Here is an 11,436-nt window from a genome sequence, read left to right as displayed (position 1 = left end):
TGTATGTGAAAGGAGAATGTAAGTGTGTGAGAGTGCCAGAATGAATTAAGTCTTGCACGGCCCCTCATAATATATAGATATATGTTATCTATATATATATATCACATAATTGTGTATTTTATATTATTGTTTAAGCTATACATGACACCACGAGTTGTGGTCTCATGGGCACACATTAATTAAAATTAGATTATATCAGATTAGATATTGTATTGATCCCAACATCAGCCAAACAACCTAGTGATGACACAGTCATTGGATTTTCATATTGGAATATAAGTCTATGTAAAGAGATTTACACTATACACACTATAACAGAACCACTGTCTTGATTCACAATGAAAGCAAAGAAAATGTCATTTCCAATCACAAATTTTTAAGGCACTCTATATTAACATATCAAATCTACAAAAGAGGTGCATGTTAAAATATGTTTGGTGAACTCATTATTTCCAGTCCCATAGCCCTTTACACACAATTCCAGGTTACTGGTACAAATGTTCCGGGTAATTTCGGTGGAAATGCGGCATTGCATTCCAGCATTACATTTTGACACTGTAAGGTCAGCACAATGCAAAACAAAAAGTATACTGGCACTTCAAAAGTATCTTAAACACACAGTTAAAGCAGATCCAGTTGTCACAGAATACTTGTATAAACTGGGATTGATGTACTAGATTAAATAATTTTCAGAAGTTGAAGATTTTATTTAGAGTTTCCTCTTTTCCTGTTAGCTTGAGAATCAATGGCAACACACTAAATGCAGAAAGATACTCAGAGTACACACAAAGCTGTACCAGGATCAGTTTTGTTTTAAAGAGTGGCTGTGCACAGAACTGAGAGGAGCTAACCAGTTACTGGAGGCACATACATTCAGCAACCTGTCAATAAAAATAAACTTCATAACATTGACCACTTACAGTATTTGAGGTACAGTAGATGTCACACAATCACAATTCATTAAAAAAACTACTGCAATACATGCTATTATATATCAAACAGCAGAACAGATAAATTTAGTTGAGCATGTTTTGTAGTAACATTGTAGCATATATGCCATTGCCAAAATACTAGGTTTTTTTGTTAGTATTGCGTTGATCAATGATTTGAAATTGAGATCTGATGACTCCCTGGTGATGCTGTTGTTCTACCAACACATGATTCAAATATATAATCAAATATGATATGAATAAATCTAATTGATGTGGTACTGCAAATTACATTTCTTAATAGCAACAAAAAGAATGAACAGTGTCACTCAGTCAAAGGAGTTTCATTCACGAATGCCAGTGTTTCAGTGTGATGGCTCTACTGATTAGTAAATCGACAGAATGGATATTCAAATAATATTCAAATAATGCAATGTAAATGTCAAAAGGGAGAAAAAATAAATACATTTTACTTCCTTTGGCATAAATGAGAGGTAACCATTCAAGCTAACTAGCTTTCGGTATTATTTAATATCATGGAGACTTTCAAACATGTAGTCCAAACTCTAATCAGAAAGATAATAACCTGTCATTGATTATCAGGTTAATTACTAATATTTTTAGATATTAGGGAGAAATCTTCTGTTGCATGGGTACATGATTATCAGTAATACAATCTAATCTTTATTAATTAGATTAATCTTGATTTACATTTTAAAAATCAGTAAATTCTGTCACAGACTGCCACTGTTAATGGGACTGCAATCGTTTTTAAACTGACCTTTTAACACTGAAAAATGTATCAGAAAATAACATATTGTTTGTAAAAGAGAGAAATTAATCTAGTTGTTTCCTTGCTACTTCGGTTACTCTTAAATATCTTATTAAGGGTCCTTCACACATAATTGGGCTGTCACAGTGCTCTCATACAACCTCATGTACTTGTCTTTAGTTATTTATAAAAATATAGAACACTTATTAAATGTCCTGAAAAATGCTGATATTTCTCTTTGCTCATGCAACCTCAGATTCTGTGCTTTAAAGGAATGTATTCATTCCTTCAACAACTGAAAACCATAGATTCTAAACTCAAGTTTTATTTTTAAATGAAAACTTGTGCTATTGCTGTCAGACCTCGATGGCTGGCACAAAGTATGTCGCTGTAAAAGGCATTAACCTTTGGGCTTCTCATGCAAATTTATATTCACCATTGCTTAGAAATAGGAATGTGCTGTTTTAGCTGCATGCTTTCACATACACACACTCTGGGCTTCATGGAGGTGGGGGTAACTTGACATCCAAGAGACTGTAAGCAAAAATGTTCCAGAAGATTCCACAGAGGGTAAAGAGTGTGTAGACACTGAAGAAGATCCAGAACAAGGACTGTTCCTGCAAACGCTGTTCATAGTTCTGAAGAACCACGACGCCAAGGGTGAGGCCCACTGCCACACCCCCCAGATGGGCCACAAAACTGGGATTAGGGCTTGGCGGGAAGGCTGGGGGATAGAATCGAAGCCAGACGGCACGACCAAACTCTCAGTAGATACAGAAAGCGATGGGAAGGTTTACATATATTACACATTTCATTAAAAAAAAGAAGCAAATCTTCAATACAGTAAACTTAAAAGTGCACTAAGTAAATGTTTATATTTTTATGTTTCTTGAACTTATAATGACAGTGGATGCAAAAGGTTTTAGTTATCCGTGTCATTGTAGAAATGTTCTATTGGCAGGAATTTGGAACCTATTATTCTTGAATCTTGATAGGCCAAGATAAAGTTAGTAGCATTTAGCTGGTCATCTTATCTTGTATCTCACCTTATGTACAATAAAATTATGGGGAAAAATGACTTAATGTAGTTTCATTGATTAGAACAATTCTGCATGTATAGGCCTACTGTATCATAGTTCTGGAAGAACTGGACTATTATCATGAGTATGCTCTGTTTTGTTTTTGTTCTGTTCATGTTGTTCCCATTTTCCTGCTACTCATTTGTTTCAATAGCTTGCTTTAACTTCACACGTGTTCCCTGTTCCACTGATTATTCTTTCTGTGTATTTAAGTTCTTTCTGTTCATTGTTCAGTGTTGTCTGTGATTTTGTGTAGTTTGTGGTGTTGGTTTTCCTTACTAAATAAAGTGTCTACAATTTATTCAGTGTTGTGCATGTGAACTACAACCCCTGACAACTATTTTAAAATTCTATTTTTCTATTCTATTCTATTCTATTCTATTCTATTTAGTTAAGCATTGCAAAATTTTAAAATGGATTTTTTTTACATTTACATTATATCTACTCCTTTAAAATATTACAATTGATATTCATGGAAAATTTGATCTAACAATATAAAGAGGAAATGAAAATGCACAACTAAATATCCAATAAATAATAATAATAATAATAAAATATGATATAAGCAATATGGTATATATACAGGTCCTTCTAAAAAAATTAGCATATTGTGATAAAGTTCATTATTTTCCATAATGTAATGATAAAAATTAAACTTTCATATATTTTAGATTCATTGCACACCAACTGAAATATTTCAGGTCTTTTATTGTTTTAATACTGATGATTTTGGCATACAGCTCATGAAAACCCAAAATTCCTATCTCAAAAAATTAGCATATCATGAAAAGGTTCTCTAAACAAGCTATTAACCTAATCATCTGAATCAACTAATTAACTCTAAACACCTGCAAAAAATTCCTGAGGCTTTTAAAAACTCCCAGCCTGGTTCATTACTCAAAACCGCAATCATGGGTAAGACTGCTGACCAGAAGGCCATCATTGACACCCTCAAGCAAGAGGGTAAGACACAGAAAGAAATTTCTGAACGAACAGGCTGTTCCCAGAGTGCTGTATCAAGGCACCTCAGTGGGAAGTCTGTGGGAAGGAAAAAGTGTGGCAAAAAACGCTGCACAACGAGAAGAGGTGCCCGGACCCTGAGGAAGATTGTGGAGAAGGACCGATTCCAGACCTTGGGGGACCAGCGGAAGCAGTGGACTGAGTCTGGAGTAGAAACATCCAGAGCCACCGTGCACAGGCGTGTGCAGGAAATGGACTACAGGTGCCGCATTCCCCAGGTCAAGCCACTTTTGAACCAGAAACAGTGGCAGAAGCGCCTGACCTGGGCTACAGAGAAGCAGCACTGGAGTTTTGGACAAATTTTGCATGTCATTCGGAAATCAAGGTGCCAGAGTCTGGAGGAAGACTGGGGAGAAGGAAATGCCAAAACACCTGAAGTCCAGTGTCAAGTACCCACAGTCAGTGATGGTCTGGGGTGCCATGTCAGCTGCTGGTGTTGGTCCACTGTGTTTTATCAAGGGCAGGGTCAATGCAGCTAGCTATCAGGAGATTTTGGAGCACTTCATGCTTCCATCTGCTGAAAAGCTTTATGGAGATGAAGATTTCATTTTTCAGCACGACCTGGCACCTGCTCACAGTGCCAAAACCACTGGTAAATGGTTTACTGACCATGGTATTACTGTGCTCAATTGGCCTGCCAACTCTCCTGACCTGAACCCCATAGAGAATCTGTGGGATATTGTGAAGAGAAATTTGAGAGACGCAAGACCCAACACTCTGGATGAGCTTAAGGCCACTATCGAAGCATCCTGGGCCTCCATAACACCTCAGCAGTGCCACAGGCTGATTGCCACCATGCCACGCCGCATTGAAGCTGTCATTTCTGCAAAAGGATTCCCGACCAAGTATTGAGTGCATAACTGAACATAATTATTCGAAGGTTGACTTTTTTTGTATTAAAAACACTTTTCTTTTATTGGTCGGATGAAATATGCAAATTTTTTGAGACAGGCATTTTGGGTTTTCATTAGCTGTATGCCAAAATCATCAATAAAAGACCTGAAATATTTCAGTTGGTGTGCAATGAATCTAAAATATATGAAAGTTTAATTTTAATCATTACATTATGGAAAATAATGTAACTTTATCACAATATGCTAATTTTTTGAGAAGGACCTGTACTTGTACATTGTTTATCCCCCTTCATTCAATATCTCCAGCACAGAATTGCAGTCTCATAAACAAAATACTATTTTAGCATGAATAACATAAAAAAACAGTTTACATACTGCACACTAGAGCCATTGTCACGCGTAAGAGCTTGAACTGACACTTCATCCCTGACCAGTTCTGTGAAGAGTGGGAGACAAATATCAAATTAGGAGAAATTAAAAGAAAATTGGTAAAACACTTCAGTATTTGTTCTTAGACATTTCGTGTGTTGTTCCAGGGAATTGGTTTAAAAGGTTATTTGTTCTGGCATTTTCAGTGATGCAGTGACATCTGGCAAAGGGAGCAGCGTTAGTACCTGTGAATCTTCAGCTACTTCAAGGTTTGAATTGCTGTTTTGCGGGTTTTAAAAATAATAACCGAGTCAGATATGACCTCATGAGAGATCAGTTTTAGTTGTAGACAGATTATGTGTAATCTGAGTCCATACCATGTAACAGTGCTGACTCGGTTCTAGTTCTAAAGTTCTATCTGAAGTTCTGAGCAAGTACAGAAGGGTTCATTATCTGACTGGAGGGAACTGTGGATAGTCCTGGTGTTAATATTTAATGACTCTGACCAGGTCAAACAAAACACCTCCATTCACCTTCCAGCTTCCGGCAGTAGCACAGAAGTCTTTGATTGGCCAGTGACAGAGGAGGAGGAGCTACAAAGTAGACAATTATTGTACTGTATAGTTATTTCGAAATGCATATAAGTTACACAACATACTACATACTGATTCTTTATTGACTGAGATAATGCAAGAGAAAAAACTAAATTATGTTTCTGGGGAAAATTAAGCATTGGTTCTGACCGTGCTATTTGGATACTACTGAAGTAAACAGCAACAAGAAGTGAACAACTATAAAAAGTATAATGTCTTTATGCAGTGATCAAGGCAAACACAACCTATTATACAGTGCTCTTTTATTTGGAAAATAAATCTGCATGTTTTATCTTTTTGATCTTTCATTAAAAGTATTTACATTACATTCTAAAGTATATTCCCATTTATATTATTGTTATTATTTATTTTAGCACACCAGGATGACTAGAAGCACGGAATTGTCCCACCACTTCCTGTTTCACAGGATTATAAATAGAAGGACACAATGGACAAATTCCCTTAATCATCCATCACAAAGAGTAAAACCAAAGAATATAGTTCCGATGTGTAGAACTGTGACGACTGGGTGAAGGAGGAGCTGGAAACAAGTGCGAGTTAAACAGTTTAATGAATATGAAACAGACAAACAAGGGTACAACACGATGCTGGGAAGACGACAATCCAAGACGGTGGTGAGGCGGTGAGGAATCCAGATGGTGACAGGGACTGCGGGGAATCGAGCCGAAGGTAAGTCGTGATGATTTGTGGAAGTGCGGAGAGTGGATGAGGTTCTGGGGGTAGACACGGACATCCAAAGCAAACAACACAGAAGCAAGGGACAGAGATCAGACATGAAACAACGTTCTCACAAACACAAGACGTGAGACAAGCCAATATATAGGGAGTGTGTAATGAGTGACAGCTGCTGCTGATGACAATTAACGGAGACGCCCACAAACTAATCAGTGCAGACGCGAAACACAAAGACATCACCACAAAGTGCAAAACCCAGAGATCACGGTTTACCAACCGTGACAAGAACAAGATTGTTGAGGTTCAGAAATAGAAAGTGACGTAGATGTTTCAAATCTTCCTGGAAGAGGACATGTGTCTATATCATCCCAATGGTGAGGAGGTGAGTTTGAGTGGCCAAAGACTCTCCCAGGATCACAGCTGGAGAATCGTAGAGATTAGTTGTGTCTTGGGGTTAGAAAGTTTTAAAAAATCACATAGCTCCTACATCACCACATGTGTTTCGGGAGGGTATCAAGAAATACCCTCCTCACTCATCCAGCAACAAACTCCAGCATATTTAGTTGTCAGACACGACTGGAACATCAACAGGACTGGCTATCTATTGTCGGATGACAAATCCACTAGATGGGTTTGGTGCAAACGGAAATAACCCATGGTTAAAAATGCCACTTGACCTTAATGTTGTGGGACTATTTGGACAATGATAAAAAACAAACATAATCAACACAAAAATGGGTCACTGAGCACCAAATGAAGCTTCTGCTATGCCCGTCATGGTTCCCTTACCTGAATGTTATAGAAAATGATTGGAGTGAACAGAAGAAGCACCAATAGGAGCTGGGAATCTGAAGGATCTGGAATGATTCTGTATGAAGGATTGGTCTCGGATGTCTTATTAGGTGATCTCCAAACTCAGCAGGCATTACATGAGAAAACTCAGAGCTGTTATCTTGGGAAAAAGACATTACAATAATTGGGTCCCAATAATTGTTGCCATCGTGAACTAGAGAAAAACATTTATTTCATAATAGGATTTTTTTTAATGAAAGATCAAAAGGATGCAGATTCCTGCAAAGTCACCTTTGCTCATATTTACCAAGGGTGCCAATATTAGTGGAGGGCACTGTATATATCATATGCATGGCTAAAAGACAAACCTTACAATACAGTCTGAGTCATGGCCATCCTGATATTTTTCAAAAGGGATTTTAAACAGGAGCTGAATTAAGATTGAAATCTATATTCTACACATATAGTACCACTAGTGTCACCTCTGTGATTAATGGATTATTTGATATTTCTAAGCATAATATTGATGCTGAACAATATTAATTTTCTAAATTTCTATAGTCATTTCTTGATTACCATGACAATGTTGGCTAGGTGGGCAGAGACCAGAGCGTAGACTCCGCCAGATGCACCGACCACGGGTGCTGTCATGTCAGCCACTGACACAGCCAATGAACCTGCAGGAAGACAATGCAGACAAAAGTCACCATGAAACAAACATTTTTTAAACTGGAATCAAAATCTTTTAAACTGGAATCAAAATCATATGAAACAAAACCATTGTTTACCACTGACATTTGAACTACATTTACCAGATGCTTTTATCCAAAGCAACTTACAGTGCATTCAGGCTATACATTCTTTACCAGTATGTGTGCTCCCTGAGAATCAAACCCACAACCTTATGCACTGCTAATGCAATGCTCTACCACTGAGCCACAGGAGCACTAGCAATGGCACAAATGATGAACTAATGATGGCAAATAAGATTTAAAAGCTGGCAAACGGAAAAAGAGTATCAATGAACAATGACTTAATATCTATCGTAAATTAAGACATTCTGCCTAAAATCTCCTGGAGTTGGGATGGGTGTGAAAATTACAAAATTTTAGTAAAATTGTAACTATTCCTTAACGTGAGTATTTTAAATAAAATCATAACAAGCTTTAACCTAATTTACTGTATCAAGGCATCCCTGTGAAGATTTTATTCATGACCATTGACTCGAGACTTCATGATAGAAATTGAAATAGAACATATTTTTAAAATATGTATTCATTATAATTTCTTATTTATTGCTCCACATTTTATCAATACTCAAAGTAGCAAGAATGACAGACAGTCTGCATAAATTAACACAATTTTAGGTAACAGTGGGCCCACATTATATCCAGACAATAATTTGAGTTAGCAGAATGTTACAGCTGTGCACTGGATGTACACATTTAAATATATATATATTTTGAATACCTGTATGTACATAAATGATTAATCATACTCGGAGGCACAAGATGGTACAAATAAAGGGGGTACTGCTTTATCTTTCGTGAATAAGCATTTTGCAAATACCATGTTGACTTCAGCAAGATTTATTCATCGAAGGAACGAGACGCTGCGTCAAAAACGAATGGGGAACGCGTCTAGCGTGGTGTCTCTGAATAACGTGTATAATCAGTCCAATGGAAGGGCGAGACGTCATAGGCGGGGGACGTCAGAGACCAGGAAGCATAAAAGCATGAGCGGCAAAGCCGGTAATCAGCCTCAAAGGATGAAGCAAGCGCCGGCCAGAGATGCCGGAAGTGTGGCACTGTGACGCAGCGTCTCGTTCCTTCGAGGAACCAGGGTTACATACGTAGGTTGGACAGTGTTTTCTCTACTTCCTGTTGTCCTTCTATTGCAAATCGTAGCTCCGTGTAGCTGTTTTTATTTTATTTTTTCTCTAGAATCTTTATCTTACTATCACTCTCTGTTTTTTCTCGCTCCAGTTTTTCACAAGTTCATCAAACAACCGCAGTAAGAATATTTCATCAAGCACGGTGAGTAATGGCTTCTCCTGTCATTGTTACTTGCACCTCTTGCCACATGTACAGTTTATCTATCTCTGTCGGTGATGAGGGATTCACATGTGATAAATGCAGGGAAATAGTTAGGCTGACAGAGAAGATTTCAGAATTAGAGACACGCATCCAAACTTTAATTGAGGACAGTAAGAATGTTAGGGCTCTAGATACGCTTTGGATGCGTCTAGCTCAGGGATTCCTGTACATTGTTCGGTTCCGGAAACAGAGCCCCTGCAGCAGGGCAACTGGGTGACGGTGAGGCAGCGTAGTCGTGGGTCAAAACACCGCTCTTCCGTTCCGATCAAAACATTAAACAGGTTCTCCCCATTCAGTGATGCACCCACTGAGAAACCTGATGAAAGTGCTCTAGTTATTGGTGATTCTATTGTACGGAACGTGAATATAGAGACACCAGCCACCATAGTCAAATGTTTACCGGGAGCCAGAGCGCATGACATCTTGGCAAATTTAAAAGTGCTGGCTAATGCTAAACGTAAATACAGTAAGATTGTTATTCATGCTGGCGCTAATGATGTTCGACTTCGCCAGTCGGAGATCACTAAAAATAACATTAAAGAGGTGTGTGAACTTGCAAGCACGATGTCAGACACTGTAATATGCTCTGGTCCCCTCCCTGCTTACCGTGGTGATGAGATGCATAGCAGATTGTTATCACTCAATGGCTGGATGTCTAAGTGGTGCCCACAGAATAAAATAGGTTTCAAAGACAATTGGACGAGCTTTTGGGGCAGACCTGACCTGTTTAAAAGAGATGGTCTTCATCCTTCCTGGGGTGGCGCCACTCTTCTCTCTAGAAATATGGCAAATAGTCTTAGTGTTTATACTTGACTAACTGGGGCCCAGGTCAGGAAGCAGACAGACTGGCTAAACCGACCATCTGCTAGCTGCCTCCCGTCACAGAGGTCAGTTAATTCTCAGCACATAGAGACATTTTCACCTAGATATCACACTATAGAGACTGTGTCTGTTCCCCGAACTAGAAAAAACAAAAAACGTCCAAACCAAGTTAAGATTAACAATTTAATTGAGGTTCAACAAATAAAAAACAGAAGCAATATGGATAAACAAATGATAAAGCTTGGCTTATTGAATATCAGATCCCTTTCTACGAAAAACACTTTTTGTAAATAATATGATCACTGATCATAAAATAGATGTACTCTGTTTGACAGAAAACTGGCTAAAACCTGATGATTACATTATTTTAAATGAGTCCACCCCCCAAGATTACTGTTATAAACATAAGCCGCGTCTAAAAGGCAAAGGTGGAGGTGTTGCTTCAATTTATAACAACGTTTTCAGGATTTCTCAGAGTGCAGGCTTCAAGTATAACTCGTTTGAAGTAATGGTGCTTCATTTAACATTATCCAGAGAAACAAATGTTAATGATAAATCCCCTGTTATGTTTGTACTGGCTACTGTATACAGGCCACCAGGGCACCATACAGACTTTATTAAAGAGTTTGGTGATTTTACATCCGAGTTAGTTCTGGCTGCAGATAAAGTTTTAATAGTTGGTGATTTTAATATCCATGTTGATAATGAAAAATATGCATTGGGATCAGCATTTATAGACTGTCACATGGAATTGATGTTGATGGTGTTGAAATTATTCAGCCAAGTGATGATATCTCAGATCATTATTTAGTTCTGTGCAAACTTCATATAGCCAAAATTGTAAATTCTACTTCTTGTAACAAGTATGGAAGAACCATCACTTCTAACACAAAAGACTGCTTTTTAAGTTATCTTCCTGATGTAACCAAATTCCTTAGCATATCCAAAACCTCAGAACAACTTGATGATGTAACAGAAACTATGGACTCTCTCTTTTCTAGCACTTTAAATAAAGTTGCTCCTTTACGCTTAAGGAAGGTTAAGGAAAACAGTTTGACACCATGGTATAATGAGCATACTCGCACCCTAAAGAGAGCAGCCCGAAAAATGGAGCGCAGCTGGAGGAAAACAAAACTAGAGGTATTTCGTATTGCTTGGCAGTAAAGTAACATATCCTACAGAAAAGCATTAAAAACTGCTAGATCCGATTACTTTTCTTCTCTTTTAGAAGAAAACAAACATAACCTCAGGTATTTATTCAATACAGTGGCTAAATTAATGAAAAATAAAGCCTCAACAAGTGTTGACATTTCCCAACACCACAGCAGTAATGACTTTATGAACTACTTTACTTCTAAAATCGATACTATTAGAGATAAAATTGCAACCATTCAGCCGTCAGCTACAGTATCAC

At 37.8% G+C, this 11,436-nt stretch overlaps 1 protein-coding gene across 1 annotated transcript in view; it reads right to left on the bottom strand.

The window, feature by feature from the left end:
• Positions 1 to 2,007: 2,007 nt before the first annotated feature.
• Positions 2,008 to 11,436, bottom strand: part of rhbdl3 (rhomboid, veinlet-like 3 (Drosophila)) — a 32,608-nt gene continuing 23,179 nt past the window's right edge. Inside the window, exons 7-9 of the mRNA XM_059561065.1 lie at positions 7,681 to 7,781; positions 5,019 to 5,090; positions 2,008 to 2,462 (exon numbers count right to left, since the gene is read on the bottom strand). Of these exons, the coding sequence (XP_059417048.1) occupies positions 5,022 to 5,090; positions 7,681 to 7,781 (170 nt within the window). The 3' untranslated portion in view covers positions 2,008 to 2,462; positions 5,019 to 5,021. The remainder of the gene's footprint in view (positions 2,463 to 5,018; positions 5,091 to 7,680; positions 7,782 to 11,436) is intronic.

Source organism: Carassius carassius, chromosome 10, assembly GCF_963082965.1.
Source record: "Carassius carassius chromosome 10, fCarCar2.1, whole genome shotgun sequence".
Taxonomy (NCBI): domain Eukaryota; kingdom Metazoa; phylum Chordata; class Actinopteri; order Cypriniformes; family Cyprinidae; genus Carassius; species Carassius carassius.
Note: the sequence above shows the minus strand (reverse complement) of the source record. Positions and strands in the feature narration are given on the sequence as shown.